The sequence below is a fragment of the Procambarus clarkii genome, chromosome 39, assembly GCF_040958095.1.
Source record: "Procambarus clarkii isolate CNS0578487 chromosome 39, FALCON_Pclarkii_2.0, whole genome shotgun sequence".
In the NCBI taxonomy this organism is placed as follows: domain Eukaryota; kingdom Metazoa; phylum Arthropoda; class Malacostraca; order Decapoda; family Cambaridae; genus Procambarus; species Procambarus clarkii.
This window is the reverse complement of record NC_091188.1, coordinates 18,560,505-18,581,265: the sequence shown is the minus strand read 5'-3', so window position 1 is coordinate 18,581,265 and position 20,761 is coordinate 18,560,505. Positions and strand designations below refer to the sequence as shown.

General features: G+C 43.8%; 1 protein-coding gene across 1 annotated transcript in view; it reads right to left on the bottom strand.

The window, feature by feature from the left end:
- The window catches only part of LOC123760457 (uncharacterized), a 101,963-nt gene extending 84,087 nt beyond the window's left edge, over positions 1–17,876 (bottom strand). The window contains exons 1-3 of the mRNA XM_045746145.2: positions 17,373–17,876; positions 17,078–17,260; positions 15,422–15,542 (exon numbers count right to left, since the gene is read on the bottom strand). Coding sequence (XP_045602101.2) covers positions 15,422–15,542; positions 17,078–17,260; positions 17,373–17,726 — 658 coding nt within the window. The 5' untranslated portion in view covers positions 17,727–17,876. The remainder of the gene's footprint in view (positions 1–15,421; positions 15,543–17,077; positions 17,261–17,372) is intronic.
- Positions 17,877–20,761: the final 2,885 nt, after the last annotated feature.

Below are 20,761 nucleotides of genomic sequence, written 5' to 3'. Positions count from 1 at the left end.
TAAAGTTTTATTTCTAACATACGTAAATGACATGTCTACAGGACTAGAGTCCTATATGTCGATGTTCGCGGATGACGCCAGATTATTGAGAAGAGTTGTAACAGATGAGTATTGTTGGATCCTCCAAGAGGACTTAAACAGGTTGAAAAGATGGTCAGAGAAGTGGAGTCATCACTTGCTAATTTTATCACTTGTTAATTTCTTTGGGATTCATTCACAAACACGCGCGCGCGCGCGCGCGCACACACACACACACACACACACACACACACACACACACACACACACACACACACACACACACACACACACACACACACACACACACACACAGGCGCGTGTGTGTATGTGTGTTCAGCCCATATCAGCTACCAGACTTTCTGGTACCTGTATGGTGCTTGGTGAGCTAATGGCGTCAGGGGAAAGGAACTCTGTCTAGTAGTCCCGGGCTCGGCTGGGTATGGAACCCGGGCCCTTTGGACAAGGACTGCCGAGCGTTTTCCACTTGGCCGTGTGTATGTATGTGTGTGTGTGTGTGTGTGTGTGTGTTTACTAGTTGTGTTTTTGCGGGGGTTGAGCTTTGCTCTTTCGGCCCGCCTCTCAACTGCCAATCAACTGTTTACTAACTACTACTTGTTTTTTTTTTTTTTTTTTTTTTTTTTTTTCTCCACACCACACACACACACACACACCCCAGGAAGCAGCCCGTGACAGCTGACTAACTCCCAGGTACCTATTTACTGCTAGGTAACAGGGGCACTTAGGGTGAAAGAAACTTTGCCCATTTGTTTCTGCCTCGTGCGGGAATCGAACCCGCGCCACAGAATTACGAGTCCTGCGCGCTATCCACCAGGCTACGAGGCCCCTCAATGTGTGTGTGTGTGTGTGTGTGTGTGTGTGTGTGTGTGTGTGTGTGTGTACTCACCTAATTGTGCTTGCGGGGGTTGAGCTCTGGCTCTTTGGTCCCGCCTCTCAACCGTCAATCAACTGGTGTACAGATTCCTGAGCCTATTGGGCTCTATCATATCAACATTTGAAACTGTGTATGGAGTCAGCCTCCACCACATCACTTCCTAATGCATTCCATTTACTAACTACTCTGACACTGAAAAAGTTCTTTCTAACGTCTCTGTGGCTCATTTGGGTACTCAGCTTCCACCTGTGTCCCCTTGTTCGCGTCCCACCAGTGTTGAATAGTTCATCCTTGTTTACCCGGTCGATTCCCCTGAGGATTTTGTAGGTTGTGATCATGTCCCCCCTTACTCTTCTGTCTTCCAGTGTCGTAAAGTGCATTTCCCGCAGCGTTTCCTCATAACTCATGCCTCTTAGTTCTGGGACTAGTCTAGTAGCATACCTTTGGTCTTTTTCCAGCTTCGTCTTGTGCTTGACAAGGTACGGACTCCATGCTGGGGCCGCATACTACAGGATTGGTCTTACATATGTGGTGTACAAGATTCTGAATGATTCCTTACACAGGTTCCTGAACGCCGTTCTGATGTTAGCCAGCCTCGCATATGCCGCAGACGTTATTCTCTTTATGTGGGCTTCAGGAAACAGGTTTGGTGTGATATCAACTCCTAGATCTTTCTCTCTGTCTGTTTCATTAAGTACTTCATCTCCTATTCTGTATCCTGTGCCTGGCCTCCTGTTTCCACTGCCTAGTTTCATTACTTTGCATTTACTCGGGTTGAACTTCAACAGCCATTTGTTGGACCATTCACTCAGTCTATCCAGGTCATCTTGTAGCCTCCTACTATCATCCTCTGTTTCAATCCTCCTCATAATTTTTGCATCGTCGGCAAACATTGAGAGGAACGAATCTATACCCTCTGGGAGATCATTTACATATACCAGAAACAATATAGGTCCAAGGACTGACCCCTGCGGGACTCCACTCGTGACGTCTCGCCACAAGTGTGTGTGTGTGTGTGTGTGTGTGTACGTGTGTGTGTACGTGTGTGTGTACGTGTGTGTGTGTGTGTGTGTGTGTGTGTGTGTGTGTTTGAACTCACCTATTTGTGCTTGCAGGATTGAGCTCTAGCTCTTGTATCCCGCTTTTCTAGCAGTTGGTTTTCTAGTGAAATGACTCCTGGCCTATTTCTCAATCATACCTAGTTTTAAAGTTAAGAATAGAGTTAGCCTCTACAATCTGTTCCTTTAGGTCATTTAATTTACTCACTACTCTTACGCTAAAAGAAAACTTTCAAACTTTATGATATATTTCAGTCTCAAGATTCCAACCGTGCCCTCTTGTTCTATTGATATTCATTACAAACTTTTTCTATCTTTCCACCTTGTCAATCCCACTAAGTACTTTATACGACTGTATCATGTCCCCCCTAGCTCTACTCCTTTCTAAAGTCGTCAGGTTTAGTTCCTTCAGTCTGTCTTCGTACCTCATCACTTGCAGCTCGGGGGCGTGTCTCGTTGCAAACTTCTGCACCTTCCCGAGGTTTCTTATGTGTTTTTTAAAGTGGGGCTTCACGTTAGGGCGGTATACTATAAGACTGGCCTCACATAGGCGGTACAAAGTGATCTAAAAGCCTCTTTATTCAAGATCCTGTAGGATGTTCTGACTTTGTTAGAGTAGAGTATGCGGCTCAACTTATACTAATTTCACTACTAATTTATATGAGCCTCTGGAGTTAGGTTTGGTGTTTTGTCCACTCCCAGGTCTTTTTTCGCCAGACGTTATAGATAGGAAGTCCCCCTTCATCGTGAATCCCTTCATTCTTTCAAGTACTCTGCAAGTACTCTGCAAGAGAGGATTGTGAGCGGCATTTGTCTGTAGTTAAGCACTTCTACTCAATCTCCTTTTTATAGATTAGCACCACATTTGCCTTCTTTCAGCAGCTGGGCAATTTATTCTGTGTATGTGACTCATTACAGATTAGTGTTAAAGGTATGCTGAGGGCCTGTGCTGCTTCTTTTAACATCAATGGTGATACTTCATCAAGCCCAGTAGCTTTAGTTACAACTTGTAATGATAGATGTATTCTTTATTCCTCAGCTGTTACCTCAATATATAGTAGTTTCTCATCACAACCTACTTCCTCTTCTAGCTCCGGGAGCTGTTCAGGCTCGATAATGAACACTCCTTGGAAGCTGGCATTGAGCTCGTCACAGATTTGTTCATCATGTTCTGTATACTGGCCTCTCCTTTTTCGTAACTGGTCACTTGGTCATTCACTGTCATTTTCCTTCTTATATGGCTTTGCAGAAGTTTCGGTCGTCCTTTTGCTTTCGAGGCAGTATAATTTTCATAGTTTCTGTCTGATAATCTTCTTATGTTTATATGGTAATTCTTGGCCCAGTTCCATCTATTCCGGTTTACCTCTTTCCTTTGCCTTTTGTATTTTCTCCACTCCCTCCATATATTTTATTTTGCTTCCTGGCATTGTCTATTGAACCACGAGTTATTATTTGTTCTCCTACTTTTCTCCTTTAAAGGTTGTATGAGTCTCTCTTCTGCCTCTTTGCACCTCAGTTTTACTTTGTCCATCATTTCCTGGACCGTCTTCCTTCTAGGTTCCTCCTCCCACTGCACACTTCCCAGATACTCTTACTTTCATGTAGTCTCCTTTTTAATAGTCTGCTCGCCCTTCCCTGACTCCTTGTCTTATGGGGACTGCCTTGAGTTCCATTATGTAGTGAAATACCAGGACACAATGGTCACTTGCTCCTAATGGTATTTCATGTTCTAAGTTCTCAATGTCTTCCTCATTCTGGGTGAAGATTAAGGCCAGTATTCTTGGGGAATCGCCTCCTCTTTTCCTTGTGTCCTCCTTTACATGTTGTGTTAAGAAGTTTCTTTCTACAACTTCCACTAATTTCGCTCCCTACGTTTCTTCCCCATAATGAGGATTGCTTGAGTTCTGTATCTGTGTGTGTGTACTCACCTATTTGTACTCACCTATTTGTGTCTGCAGGATCGAGCATTGACTCTTGGATCCCGCCTTTTGAGCCATCGGTTGTTTACAGCAATGACTCCAGTCCTATTTCCCTATCATCCCTAGTCTTAAAATTAGGAATAGAATTTGCTTCCATCACCTGCTCCTTAAGTGCATTCCATTTAACCACTACTCTCACGCTCGGTAAAATAAAACTTCCAAACATCTCTTTGACTCATCTGAGTTTCCATCTTCCACCCATATCCCCTCGTTCTGTTACTATTCCCTGTGAACATTTCGTCTATGTCCAGTTTATCAATCCCCCTGAGTATTTTATACGTTCCTGTCATCTCCCCCTTCTCCCTTTTTTTTCTTGTGTCGTATGGCTCAGTTCCTTCCAGGAGGTGCTCTTCATACCCCATCCCTCGTAACGCTGAGACGAGTTTCGTTGCAAATTTCTGAACCTTTTCTAGTTTCCTTATGTGTTTTTTCAGGTGGGGACTCCATGATGGGGAGGCATACTTTAAGACTGGCCTCAAGTAGGCAGTGTAAAGCGCTCTAAATGCCTCCTAACTTAGGTTTCTGAATGATGTTCTAACTTTTGCCACGGTAGAGTACGGTGCTGTCGATATCCTATTTATATGTGCCTCAGGAGTTGGATTAGGTGTTACGTCCACCCCCAGGTCTCTTTCTCGCATCGCCACAGGTAGGCAGTTCCCCTTCATTGTGTACTGTCCCTTTGGTCTCCTATTACCTAGTCCCATTTCCATAACTTTACGTTTGCTCGTGTTGAACTACTGTAGCCATTTCTCTGACCATCTCTACCACCTGTTCAAGTCCACTTGGAGGATCCTACAATCCTCATCTGTCACAACTCTTATCAACTTTGCGTCATCCGCGAACATCGACATGTAGGACTCTACTCCTGTAAACATGCCATTAAGGTATATTAAAAATAGAAATGGTCACAGCACCGATTCTTGAGGTACTCCACTCGTTACTGTTCGCCAGTCCGACTTTTCGCCCCTTACCGTAACCCTCTGGCTCCTTCCTGTTCGGTAGTTCCTTACCCATGCTAGGGCCTTTTCGCTCACTTTCGCCGGCCTCTCAAGTATGAATAGCAGTCTCATGTGTGGTACTGTATCAAAGGCTTTTAGGCAGTCCAGAAATATGCAGTCTGCTCAACCTTCTCTGTCCTGCCTTATCCTCGTTATTTTATCATTGAATTCTAAAAGGTTTGTTAGGCAAGATTTCCCTTTCCAGAACCCATGTTGATGTTTGTTTACAAACCTAATGTTATCTAGGTGTGCAACCAGTCTTACCCTAATTATTCTTTCAAGAATTTTACACGGGATGCTTGTCAGTGATACAGGTCTGTAGTTAAGTGCCTCCTCCCTATGATCTTTCTTGAAAAACTTTACAGCATTTGCCCTCTTCCAGCAATTGGGCAATTCTCCCGACATAAATGATTCATTAAAGATCAGAGGCACGCTAAGGGCCTGCACTGCCTCTTTTAGTATCCAAGGTGATACTTTGTTTTGTCCATCCGCTTTATTTGCATCCAGTGATGTCAACTGTTTCATTACCTCCTCTGCTGTCACCTCTATATCTGATAGTCTTTCATCTAGGGTAATCTCTTCTAACAATGGGAGCTGATCAGGTTCGGTTGTGAACACTCCATGGAAACTGGCATTTAGTGCCTCGCAGATTTCCTTGTCGTTTCTGTATATGCTCCCCCCCCCCCCCTCTGTTTTCCTTAGTCTTGTCAGTTGGTCATTCACCGACATTTTTCTTCTTATATGGCTGTGTAGTAATTTAGGTGTTTTATTTAGCTTTGGTCGCAATATCGTTGTCATAATTTCTTTCCGATGCTCTTCTTACGTTAATGTAATCGTTCCTAGCTCTGATGCATCTGATCCTGTTGTCCTCTGTCCTTTGTCTTCTGGACTTCCTCCACTCCCTCCTGCTTCTCAATTTTGCTTCCTGACACTGTCTATTAATCCACGGGTTATTATATTCCCTCGTACTTCTTTTCCTTTACTGTTGGTTTAAATCTCTCTTCGGCCTCCTGGCATTTCCGTGTGACTAGGTCCATCATATCTTGGACTGTTTTTTCTTCTAATTTCTTCCTCCCACTGCACTTTTCCCGGATAGTCCCTTATCCTCCTGTAGTCCCCTTTCCTGTAGTCAACTTTCCTTTCCCAGACCTCTTGTCCCCTGGTCACAAGTTTGAGTTCCATCATGTAGTCAAAGATTAGGACACAATGACCACTGGCCCTTAGAGGTATTTTATGTTCCAAAATCTCGATGTCTTACACTTTCTGGGTGAAAGTTAGATCTAATAGGCTCGGTGCATCCCCTCCTCTTTCCCTTGTTCTTCCTTCACATGTTGTTAGGCAATTCCTATCTATAACATCTACTAACTTTGCTCCCCACGTTTCTTCTCCGCCATGGGGATTCCTTGATTCCCAATTTACGTCTTCATGATTTAGGTCCCTCATGACCAGCAGTTTCGCTCTCATTCTGTGAACTAATGTTGCTATCTTCTGCAGTTCATCTATTCATGCCATGTTGTTGTCGTCATACTCCTGCCTGGGTCTTCTACTGTTTGGTGGGGTATTGTAGATTACCAAGAACACAATCTTCTTCCCATCTACTGTCCGAGTTCCCTGTATGGAGCTTGTGCTCTCATTGGTAACCCGATTTTCCAGGCCTTCAAACTTCCATTTCGCTTTATTAGGAGTGCCACTTCCCCCTCCCTGTCCCTGTGTTCTTTCTTTTCTTATCACTTGGTAGCCCACTGGAAAGATTGCATCCGAGATCATGCATTTTTTTTAGTTTCTACTATTGAAACTATGTCAAGATCTGCCTGCCTAACTCTTTCTTTTATCTCTTCTGCTTTATTGGATACCCCATCAGCATTAGTTTACCAAACCGTGAGACTCTTCTTGCAAACTTTGGTACCAGGGTTCACCCTTTCTCTGGGGGTCTGGGGGGATCTGGGGGGTGAATGGGATCTGGGAGGGAGGGGGATGTCTAGGGGGTGAATGGGGTCTGGGGGGGTTGCCTGGGCGAATGGGGTCTGGGCATCTAGGAAGGTAGGTAGGAAGGTCTGGGGAAGTAAGGTCTGGGTAGGTAGGTTTGGAGTAGGAAGGGCATACTGGGTCTGAAAATTAGGGAGGGGTCTGAGAGGCAAAGGGGGTTGAGAGGTAGCGTGGGGCTGAGAATCAGATAGAGGTTGAGAGGTTGGGGGGGGGGGGAAAGAGGATAGTGGGGGGGGGGAAGAGGGGAGGATGGAACATGGATAGTGAGAGTTGTATTGTTGGTTGAGGGAGAGAGGTTGTATTAGTCAGGGGGGACTCAGGGGTAAGTATGGGCATTAGGGCAGAAGGGGGCGAAGAGGTGGGGGGGTCGGAAGGGGAGGGGGTCATATGGAAGAAGGAGGGCAGAGGAGGGGTGAGGGCTGGGCAGGTTTTGGGGGTTGTGGGATGAGGGGGGGTCCTTGGGAGGTGGGTGTGTGTTTGTGTGTGTAAATTTATTTGCATGTTCATGTATGTATTTGTACTAAAACATTGGCAAACTTCTGCAGCTAATAATATACACATTTGAATAGTAATATTGATTTGCATATTTTGTATTTGTTTTTACATCTGTATTTTTCCATGTACATTATATATTATTTTTCAGACACACTGCAAAATAATTAAAGTAAATTGACATATGTATGTGTGTATATGTACATGTATGTATAACATTAACAATTGTGTAACTAGCTTCAAAAGATTGCCACTTGCTTAGCTAAACGAACTGTGGGGTTCAGTTCCTGAACCGATTATATGCCTTTGTAACCATCTCCACCACCGCCCACAGGATGGGTATCGGGTGTATAATAAAGAAATGAAGTGAAAATCCTTCAGTCTCAATGTTGTGTTGGAAACCTTTACAAGAGATCACTGATAACAACACGTTCACAATTTAGACAAGACTTACTGGCAAAGACACAAAGTTATCGGATAAACTTAGGACCCTTCGTCTTCCAGCCTGAAAGCAAGAAAGAAAAGGAAAGTTCTGGCAAAAAAATATTGGATTTCATTAGAAATACATCCAGGAAGGAGGTGTTTTTCATCATTTCTTCAAAGGGTGATTTTTCTATGGTATTGACAGCGTAGGTGGTCGCTTCCTTCCTGAACATATGTTGACTTCGGGCTCTTAATCATTAGAATAGACTGCTGCTGTTCCGTATCCAAGGATGGAAGAATATTTTGCAAATTAAATAATTTACAATATTTTTACTGAAATGTTATTTTTTCTTGCACAGACTGTCAATCTAACCATGTAATTACTGCCTCGTCTGTGCACGAGCTTGCGTCTCTTGGTTTAAGCATATTTACGCTACGCTTTGTCTAAGTTTTCATATTTGACCGGTTGTCTCTCTCTAGCTAGTTCTGTATTTAAACATCATGTTCTGTTTGCCCAGCATTACCAAGTAAACTTGCTCTCTGCTGAACATGAACACCCACGCGCACACACACACACACACACACACACACACACACACACACACACACACACACACTGGAAACTAAACTGGAAAAGGTTCAAAGGTTTGCTACCAGACTAGTACCCGAGCTGAGAGGTATGAGCTACGAGGAGAGACTACGGGAATTAAACCTCACTTCGCTGGAAGACAGAAGAGTTAGGGGGGACATGATCACCACATTCAAGATTCTGAAGGGAATTGATAGGGTAGATAAAGACAGGCTATTTAACACAAGGGGCATACGCACAAGGGGACACAGGTGGAAACTGAGTGCCCAAATGAGCCACAGAGATATTAGAAAGAACTTTTTTAGTGTCAGAGTGGTTGACAAATGGAATGCATTAGGAAGTGATGTGGTGGAGGCTGACTCCATACACAGTTTCAAGTGTAGATATGATAGCGCCCAATAGGCTCAGGAATCTGTACACCTGTTGATTGACGGTTGAGAGGCGGGACCAAAGAGCCAGAGCTCAACCCCTGCAAACACAACTAGGTGAGTACACATACACACACACACGGTATCCTCACCTCACCTGTCTCCCCTCACCACCTCCTTACCCCCTCACCTAACCGTCTAACCCCCACCCTTCGCCCTGGAGTCCTCGAGGCTCTGTTAATTATCTCACAAATACCCACACACACATGGAACAACTTCCTCCACCAGCAGGAATCCCCCTGGGGGGAAAGGAAACGTTAAGGGACAGAAGAAATTGAGCTTCAAGAGAATGTACTCAAACATAGAGGGGATTAAAAATATAGCAAGTGAACTTGGAGAAAGGTCACAAGAAGAAAACCGAGACATAATAGCACTCACAGAAACAAAACTAATGAAAGCCATAACAAATTCAGTGCTTACGTAGGAATACTATGTAATAGGAAAGAGAAGGAAGGAAGGAAGAGGTGGAGGTCGAGTAGCAATGCTGATAAGAAAACACCGGAGTTTTGAGGAGATAGTTATCCAAGTCTGTGAAGGGCTCAGTAACTTCATAACAGGCACATCATAACAGGCACCATAGTATTTGGAGGACAAAACCGAAGTAGTCATATATATAACCCCCATATTAAAGTACAAAATATCCAGATAGAAATATGACAGAAACAACATGACTACCATTAATATAATAGAGAGCTGCTTCTGATGCTTGCAGAAGGGATCACGACTGCTAATCATGGGACATTTCAACAAAGGGAAGGGGCACTGGGAGAACAGAGACCCACATGGGATCTGTGTGTCTCTGTTGTCCATACCACAAGATACCACAGATACATGGAGCTCTAAGCTACTGGATTTGGCAACAAGAAACATTCCAAACCAACACGTCAAGGGACCCACAAGAATGAATGGAGAAGATGAACCAGCTAGACTTAATCTGATATGCACTCTGAATGAGTCGGATATAAGGAAAAGGGGTTAAGTTGGAATCCCTCTTGGGAATGAGTGATCACAGTGTACTGTTATTTTAGAACCTGGTTAAGTTAGGAGTAATCTCCCACAAAAAAGCACTAGAAGGCAAGGGGCTGTCGTACCGAATTGGTAATTATGACATAAGAAAATCCCTAAGAGAAATACAATGGGCTGAAGAATTCAGAACTAATTCCGAAGAAACATGATGGATTATGTCTCCGAAAAGTGTCAGGATTCAGTAAAAAAGTTTATCCTGCCCTAACAAAAAGTTACACAAGAGGAATCCATGATTTAATAGGGCATATGTATAAGAAAAGAAACTAAAGAAACTGGGGTGGAGAAATTTCTGAAATAACTCAACCAGACCCCAGAGTGAGGTACCAGAAAATAAGGAATTAGTATGTCAGTGTGAGAAGAAAGGCAGAGAGACAGTATGAAATTGATATAGCAAATAAAACCAAGACCGAACCAGAACTGCTCCAGTCACATTAGGAGAAAACCATAGTGAAGAACAGGTGAGGACAGGTATACAGAGAATGACAAAGAGGTGTGAGAAGAACTCAACATGAGATTCCAGAAGGCCTTCACAATACAATGAAGTGCAGTCCCAGTACTAGGAGAGGTGGCGGTAAACCATGAATCCTTGAAAGGGTTTGAAATTACCAGAAATTGCATTAAGAGGCATCTGCTGGATCTGGACGTGAGAAAGGCCGTTAGACCGGATGAAATCTCAACTTGGATATTTAAAGTGTGTGCAGAAGCTCTTTGCTTGTCACTCTCCATGTTGTATAGTAAGTCATTAGAGAAGGGAGACCTGACAGAAACATGGAATATAGCTAATATTCCCCCAGTAAACAATAAGGGCCACAGACAAGAAGCACTGAACTACAGGCTAATGCCCCTAATTTTTACGCAATGCAAGGTGATGGAGAAGATGATGAGAAAAAACTAGTACACATCTGGAGAGAATGAACTTCGTGACACACAATCTACATGGTTTTAGGGGATGGCAAATCTTGCCTCATAGGTTTAATAGATTTATAAAACCAGGTGACAAAGATTAAGCAAAAATGAGAAGGGTGGGCAGACAGCATTTTCGTGGACATTCGGAAAGCATTTGACACAGTACCTCATAAGAGGATGGTACATAAGTTGGAGAAAAAGACATTAGTTATTGGTAGGGCGCTCCAGTGGATAAGGGTGTACCTAAGCAATAGGAAGTAAAGAGTTACAGTGAGGGGTGAAGGCAGGAAGGAATTATCAGGGGAAACCGCCAAGCCATTACGACTATACAGGAATTGGAAGGAGGAAACTAGGTGCGTACACTCACACACACTCACACACACCCACACAGGAGAAGATTAACCAGCCATGCTCGATCTGATATTTACCCTAAATGAGTGGAGTATAAGGGAAGTTAAGATGGATGAACCCTTGGGAATGAGTGACCACAGTGTATTAATTAAACTTTGAGTACCTGGTAGAGCTAGGAATTATCTCCCCCAAAAAGAACTAGGAAACAAAAGGCTGGCATACCGAAAGGGAAACTATGAGGAGATGAGACGTTTCTCTGTGTACCTGTTCTCGTTTCCTAAGACCTTAGGACACAGACCTCAGAGATAAGTCTGTACAAGATATGATGGGCTATGACACCCAAAAGTGTCAGGAGGCAGTAAACAGGTTCATCCCTCCCAAAGATAAAAATCCGAGAAGCAAAAGAAGAATCCATGGTATAATAAGGCATGTACGGAAGCAAAGAGACTGAACAAAAGGGCGTGGAGGAACTTCCGGAATAACAGAACACCAGAAAGCAGGGAGAGATACCAGAGAACCAGGAATGAGTATGTTAGGGTGAGAAGAGAAGCAGAGAAAAATTATGAAAATGATATAGAAAACAAAGCCAAGATCGAACCAAAGCTACTCCATAGTTACATCAGGAGGAAAATAACAGTGAAAGAACAGGTAAAGAAACTTAGAACAGGCGAGAACAGGTATACAGAGAATGCCAAAGAGGTGTGTGAAGAACTCAACAAGAGGTTCCAGGAGGTCTTCACAATAGAACAAGGTGAGGTCACTGTGCTAGGAGAAAGGGAATAAAACCAGGCGGCCTTGGAAGGGTTCGAAATTACTAGTGAGGTCAAAAGACACCTGCTGGATCTGGATGTTAGAAAGGCTGTTGGTCCAAACAGGATCTCGCCATGGGTACTGAAAGAGAGTGCAGAGGCACTTTGCTTGCCACTCTCCATAGTGTACTGGAGGTCACTAGAGACGAGAGACCTGCCAGAAATATGGAAGAAGGCGAATGTAGTTCCAATATACAAAAAGGGCGGCAGGCAAGAGGCACTGAACTACAGGATAGTGTCCTTGACTTGTATACCATTCAAGGTGATGGAGAAGATCGCGAGAAAAAAACTGGTAACACATCTGGAGAGAAGAGACTTCGTGACAAATCGCCAACATGGATTCAAGGAGGGTAAATCTTGCCTGATTCGCTTAATTAATAGAATTCTATGACCAGGTGACAAAGATTAAGCAAGAAAGAGAAGGCTTGGCGGACTGCCTTTTCTTGGATTGTCGAAAACCCTTTGACACAGTACCGCATAAGAGGCTGGTACATAAGCTGGAGAGACAGCCAGGTGAAGCTGGTAATTTGCTCCAGTGGATAATGGAGTACCTAAGCAATAGGAAGCAGAGAGTTACAGTGAGGGGTGAGACCTCAGATTTGCGTGAAGTCACCAGTGGAGTCCCACAGGGCTCTGTACTCGGTCCTATCTTGTTTCTGATATATGTAAATCATCTCCCGGAGGGTATAGATTCATTTCTCTCAATGTTTGCTGACGATGCCAAAATTATGAGAAGGATTAAGATAGAGGAGGACTGCTTGAGGCTTCAAGAAGACCTAGACAAGCTGAAGAAATGGTCGAACAAATGGTTGTTAGAGTTTAACCCAAGCAAATGTAATGTAATGAAGATAGGTGTAGGGTGCATGGAGCCAGATATTAGGTATCATCTAGGAGATTAAATTTTTCATGAGTCAGAAAGAGAAAAAGACTTGAGGGTTGACATCACGTCTGACCTGTCCCCTGCAGCCCATATCAAGAGGATAACATCAGTGGAATATGCCAGGCTGGCCAACATAGGAACGGCATTCAGAAACTTGTGTAAGAAATCATTCAGAACTTTGTGTACCGCATATGTCAGGCCAATCCTGGAGTATGCAGCCCCAGCATGGTGTCCATATCTAGTGAAGGATAAGACCAAACTGGGAAAGGTTCAAAGGTTTGCCCCCAGACTAGTACCCGAGCTGAGAGGTATGAGCTACGAGGAGAGGCTACGGTAATTAAACCTCACTTCGCTGGAAGACAGAAGAGTTAGGGGGGACATGATCGCCACATTCAAGATTCTGAAGGGAATTGATAGGGTAGATAAAGACAGGCTAGTTAACACAAGGGGCACACGCACTAGGAGACACAGGTGGAAATTGAGTGCCAAAATTAGCCACAGAGATATTAGAGAGAACTTTTTTAGTGTCAGAGTGGTTGACAAATGGAATGCATTAGGAAGTAATGTGGTGGAGGCTGACTCCATGCACAGTTTCAAGTGTAGATATGATAGAGCCCAATGGGCTCAGGAACCTGTACACTTGTTGATTTATGGTTCAGAGGCGGGTCCAAAGTGCCAGAGCTCAACCCCCACAAGCACCATTAGGTGAGTACACACACACAAACACACACACACACACACACACACACACACATATTGATCTAGGAGTTGATATCTCGCCAAACCTATCCCCTGAAACCCACGTCAATTGAATAACATCGGCGGCGTATGCGAGGCTCGTTAACATCAGAACTGCCTTCAGGAACTTGTGTAAGGAATCTATTAGAACCTTGTATACTACGTATGTAAGGCCAATCCTGGAGTATGCGGCCCCAGCATGGAGCCCGTATCTTGTAAAACACAAGACGAAACTGAAAAAAGTTCAGAGGCATACCACTTGGCTAATCCCAGAACTAAGAGACATGAGTTACGAGGAAGAGCTGAGGGAGTTGCACCTCACGTCACTGGAAGACATAAGAGCTCGTGGAGACATGATCACCACATATAAGATTCTCAAGGAAATTGACAGGATAGACACGGATGGATTATTTAATATGGGTGGTACACGCACAAGGGGATACAGATGGAAGCTGAGTACCCAAATGAGCTACAGAGATGCTAGAAAGAACTTTTTCAGTGTCAGGGTAGTTAATAAATGGAATACACTAGGAAGTGATGTGGTGGAGGCTGAATGGGTACACAGTTTCAAATGTAGATGTGATGGGGCCTATTAGGCTCAGCAATTTGTACACCAGTTGATTTACGTTTGAGAGGTGGGACCATAGAGGCAAAGCTCTACCCCAGCAAGCACAAATAAGTTAGTACAACTAGGTGAGTCCACACACAACATACACACACTCAAAATAAACATACCTCATTAAATTGTTAGAAATGTATATAAGTTTTTAAATATAAAACACAAATTTACATTTGAATGCAATATATGAAAAATATACCTAAAAAAAAGGTATCGCTTTTACCTATTACAAAAAATGCATAATAATACAATGTAATTGCAACAGCAAACTGAAAGTTATGATTTCCACAAAGACTTTAAGCAACAATTACGTGAACAACTGTGTACAGGAGGTCGAGTTAATCAACTGATGCCTCATAAAAAGTGAAGTCAACATAATGAGGACCAGCTTATGTGGAGGAGGCGTGTTAAGAGACCGGAGATGAGAGATACAGGACAGGCTGAGAGGTGGATGAGGAGGTCGCAGGTGGAAGGTGGATGAGGAGGTCGCAGGAGGAGGGTGGATGAGGAGGTCGCAGGTGAAAGGTGGATGAGGAGGTCGCAGGAGGAGGGTGGATGAGGAGGTCGCAGATGGAGAGCGGAACCAGATGTCAGAACTCTGAAGCCGCCAAGAGTTTTAAGGATGGTCTGATGAACGTTAATGACGAAGGACAGTAGAAAGTTTTAAGATATCTTAAGGACAATTTAGTCAGGTAAGTGCTGTACGCATGGGTAATGATGCGGTCTCTGGAATACGTCCTTACCCATCGACGGCCATCTTCTCCAGCAAGTCCTACCCAACCAATTGGGGTGGACGGTAAAGCGACGGTTTCGCCTCATGCAGGTCGGCGTTCAATCGCCGACCGTCCAAGTGGTAAGACACCATTTCATCCCTCTGTCCCATTCCAAATCCTTATCCTGACCCCTTCCAAGTTCAATATAGTCTTAATGGCTTGGTGCTTTCCCTTGATAGTTCCATTCCCGTCTAGCAAATCCTAACCGACAATGTGTCGATGATACTATGTTTAACTAAACATTTAATACAGCAGCTTTATGTTAGACTTTAATTCTTATGTGTGGTTTTATTTTAATTTAAACGAGTTTTCCTTCTGTTATTTTACAATTTTGTTTATTTTTTACTCAATATTTTGAGAACATTTATACAGGTCCGCTGGTAGAGCGAAGCTCCGAGTCATGTGCGCCAATTACAAAGTTACTTAAGCCTTTAAAGATGAGTTATTACTGACCTCCGGTGCCAAGGTCGAGGAGGGGCACCTTGACTGGTGGGTACGTGCCCCCCGTGGCGTTGGTGCCCAGCCGCTGCAGCGTTGCCATCACCGCCGCGTCCATCACTGCCGCTCCACCCATCTGGCAACAGTTACGTCATGCTTGTAATACAGTTCAACATCCTTGTCAATGGTCACTACAAGAACATTATATATATCTGGAGGTGATTCCCGGCGTTTGTCTGGCGACGGAGGCTGCATCTTCCCTGCTCGCTGCCTTCATCTCTCAAACCATCTACAATACACATGCCTATCTTCACTGTTAGTGTCTTAACTAAACACACCCTTCAACGTTAAACCATCTACGCGACACACGTTCTTCCTCGTCACTCTAACCATCTTCACTACCCAGGTTTCGTTAGATTCCTTATCAATATCTATGACGGCTATATAGCACTTAATACGGGGTAAGGATTAGGATTTGGGATGGGACGGGGCATAGGAATGGTGCCCAACCACTTGGGCTGGACAGTAGAGCGACGGTGTGGCTTCATGCAGGTCGGTATTCAACCCCCCAACCGTCCAAGTGGTTGGGCGCAATTCCATGCCCCGTCCCATCCGAAATCCTTATCCTGACCTCTTCTCAGTGCTATACTGTCGTAATGGCCTGGTGCTTTTCCCCGATAATTCACTCCCTCTCTTATCAACATCCATCATCATCACTACCTTCCCTCACAATCACCCCATTCCTTTTCCTTACCCTCACCATCTTACCATCCCTTCACCCCCTTCCATAGCCTTTTATCATTTTCCTTACCCTTCCGTACCCTTCATCTTCTCATTTTTTCCAACTTATTATCACCTTCCCTTCCGTTCACCACTTTCCCTACAATTCACTACCTTCCCTCTCCTTGACTGCCTTCCTTACGCTTTACCACCTTCCTTCTCCTTCACCACCTTCCATACCTTCATTTTCCTTCATTCCCTACCATTCTCTTCACGAGCTTTGCTCTCCTCCATCCTCCCTACTCTTCACCACTTGCCCTTTCCTTCACCATCTTCCCGACCCTTCATCACCATCTGTAACCTTCACCGTCATCCTTTCCATTTCACCACGTTTCCTATTCTTCCGTACCTTTCTCACTGACCAGCTTCTCCCCCCCTCCCCCCTCCCCTCCCTTCACTACCTTCTCTGCTCTTCACCACTTTCGATTCATCACTGTAACCGTCCTCCATATATTCTGTCTTTTTCAGTAAATAAACTATACAAGACACCCCTAACATTTAATCATATTGAAAACCGTATGTTTTGCGAATCTAAGTGAGGATGGATTCTAGTATGTAGCGAAATTGGAGAATAGTTTAATTTGCTATTTCATACACAGTGGAGGTGGGACAGAGGATGGAGGTCGACCCCGCCTCACCTATGACCATCCCCGAACACAGACCAGTCACCCTGCAAACATGATGAGATTACCCCCAAGCGTCTGGCCTCCAAATCGTACAAGCAAATAGAAAGACACACAGACGGACAGACCGACAGACACATTTTATTTTATATACTATCATCCTGTCCTGTACGTCACTAAAATTTACGAATTACACTGAAGCAATATTGAATGAATGTACTTATTTTGTATTGCCGTGTTGCCAAAATAGACATTAAAATATTCTTACCTTAACTTCTCCGTAGATAATGATTGGCAGAGTTTCTTTAGCAGAGATGACATCATCACTGTCCTGATTGGTCCAAACTCTCACAGACACATCATTGGTAGAGCTGGGCAGTGACGTCACTTGGATATGCAGAGCCTGGTGGGAGTCTGCGCGGTTCTCCACCTTATACCTCCAAACACCTCGCTGAAACATAACACACACATTACCCTCTAATAAAACATTTCACATCAAAGTTCTCGATCATACATTCTCTATTAAGTATACAAGTCGTATTTCCCCTTCAAACCCAGCACACCTCGGCATTGTGGAGATTTACGGAGATCATGTTGACATCTCCGTCCTCCTCCTGCATGTTGACGGAGGCGAAGGTGGCTCCCGAAGGCGCGGTCAGGTGAATGGTGTTGCCGACGTGGTTGAGGTCGTAGTAGTAGACGGCGAAGCGGGCATTGGCGGCCAGGGAGTCGTCGAGGGAGAAGGCCCCGGTGCTGAGGGAGGCTATCCCGCCCTGGTAGGTCGCGCTGTGGATCAGGACCGGTGTTGTGGCTCCCCCAGCGGCCACGGCGGCGGTCAGGGACTCCATCAGAGCCACCAGCATGCTCACCTGAGGGACGCAGCCGTAGAGGGTGTAAGTAATAGTCAGGAAGAACATATATATATGTATGTGTGTGTGCGCACTAATGGTAATATGGCCGACCGCAGGGGAAGCTAAGGCAACGATTCACACGTTGAATCGATTCTCTCGATTCATCTCACGCTTTGTGAGATGAAGCGTTCATCTCACTCATCCCCATATGGCTCCAGTGACCCACTGATTGTTACAGTGACCCGCTGATTGTTACAGTGACCCGCTGATTATTACAGTGACCCGCTGATTATTACAGTGACTCGCTGATTAGTATAATGACCCACTGATTGTTAGTGACCCACTGACTGTTAGTGACCTGCTGATTGTTAGTGACCCGCTGACTGTTAGTGACCGGTTGATTGTTAGTGACCCTTTGATTGTAAGTGACCCGCTGATTGTTAATGACCCATTGATTGTTAGTGACTTATTGATTGCTAGTGACCTATTGATTGTTAGTGATCCGTTGATTGTTAGTGACTCGCATATTATTAGTGACCCACTGATTGTTAGTGACACGCTGATTGTGACCCGTTGATTGTTAGTGACCCACTGGTTGTTAATGACCCACTGAGTGTTAGTGACCCGCTGATTGTTAGTGACCCGTTGATTGTTAGAGATCCAACGGAAAACGGAAAGGGCCCTTTCTAGATGTAACAGTCATGGAAAAGAGCGGAGGTTTCCACACTGCAGTCTACACTAAGGAAACGAGCATAGGAATGTGCCTAAATGCCAACAGCGACTGCCCAGACAGGTACAAGAGGAGTGTTGTTAACGCATATGTCGACCGTGCTCTCAGCCACAGCTCAGAATGGAAGCAAGTCGACGAAGAACTCTGTAGGGTAAGGCAGGTCCTAGTCAACAACAGCTTCTCCAATGGTTTCGTCGAAGACATCATAAGAAGGAAAGTGAAACGCCATGCAACCTCCGAAGAGACAACTAACACAACACCTATACCCCCTATTAGACTATTTTACAGGAACTTCTTTTCCACAGCTCATAAAACGGAGGAAAGGGTCCTGAAAGATATTGTTAATAGAAACGTTATCCCTACAGACAAAAATCAGAGGATACAACTGACGATTTACTATAAAACCAGAAAAACGGCCAGCCTACTCATAAGAAACTCTCCAGACACAAAGCAGAACGCTTTAAAAGAGATCAACGTCGTCTATGCCTTCAAATGCCCACTTGGGGACTGTAAGCTCCAAAAAACCCAGTATATAGGCAAGACAACAACATCTCTTTCTAGGCGTTTAACGATGCATAAGCAACAGGGCTCCATTAAGGAACATATAATCTCTTCCCACAACCAAACCATCGACAGAGAAATCCTAGTAAACAACACAGAAATCATCGATAGATACAGCGATAGCAGACGGCTTGACGTTTGCGAGGCACTGCACATTAAGAAGTCAACACCAGCAATCAACAGCCAATTAATACACAACTATATTCTACCCACCTCAAGACTCCGCTCCAATATAGAAGCATCAAGAAATATGGATCAATAGGCTTTCTACAATCACTTCCATTTCAATACCCATTGTTTCGTGTTCTGTCTTGTGTTGATGAAATTAATACCCTATTAAATACCACCTCACCCCATCCACCTCACTCAAATGTAGATATAAACAAATCGGAGATATGTAAGTTCTATTCAGTTGTGTATGTGTAAAGTCTTTGAAAATGTAATAAGTTTTACGAAACGCGCTCAAGTGTCGCGTCAGACTAGAAATATAAATGAATTTTGGAGAATTGATTTTTTAATTACCTCCAACAGTGAAAAGAAATGTACGAAAGATTGAGAAAATTCGTGTTAGAATTATTAATCTTACTTCTTCGGTCATATTTAATAATATATGTCTACAGGAAAGACTGCTTCCAAAATATACTAATATATATATATATATATATAGGTACCACCTCTGGTTGCATTTGTATGGACCCTCAGCCTCCTCTAAGACGTGGATATGCAGCTCTCGGGAGAGCCTTGTCGGGCTTTCACTTACGCTTGCACATATTGTCTTCTACCAACCTAATTCTGGGTACCTTTCTCCTCTGAAGAGGATACTGTGGGAGAGATTAAAACCCCTGGCGGTCTTTGTTGGTGTCAATCATGGAATTAACGTGAGACTTGCTAGAATGTTTTATGTATCATTTATACGCTCTGTGATTGACTACAATGCTCTACATCTCACACTGTATACTGATAAAGAGACTAAATCTCTTGAAACCTTGCAAAATGAAGCTATGCGTCTCATCCTTGGGGTTCCAAAGTCCATGTGAATAGTTAATATGAGAGCAGAGTTAAAATTACCTACCATAAGTGAGAGAATTTTGTCTATTAGCACAGTTTTCGACGTGAAGGCATTGAGTAGATCTAGACAACACATGAAGTTTCAAGCTAAACTTTCTAATATGCTGCATTCACCTGAGGTCTATAGACGAAAAACGAAATCTGATTATATATTTTGGTTCTACAAGGTAGCCAACTGCATAAAAATATTAAATATGTACCCAACTCAATTAATGATTAATCAACCAATTACTCCATGTGATAACTGGGATCTATCAGTTGATTTTGTAAATGCGCCCAAGAAAGATAGTGTGCACTCTACATTATTAAAACAGTTAACACTGAAAAGCATCACTGAAAGTACTCCGTGATATTAGTACTCAGTAACCATAGTGATAAAAGTACTCAGTACCCATACTTCTCAGAGTATGGGTAACGATTTGTGTCAGTGCTATACCGACGGCTCTGTAGAAAAAGGTGGACGATGTACCGGATGTGCATGCAATATATTTGAACAATCTTCTCTCGTACACACAGCAATAAAGCGCGTCAATAACTGGGCAAGTACAACTCAAACCAAACTTGCAGGCATATACCTTGCCACTGAATTTTTAAAAGACAAAGGCAATGGACTTATATACTGTGACTCGCAGAGTGCACTCCTGTCATTGAACGCTCATAGTAGTGACACCCAGAAAATAGTCAGTGATATTTGAATGAATGTTTTAGCTGCTAAAGAAAACAGATTTGAAATTAAATTCCT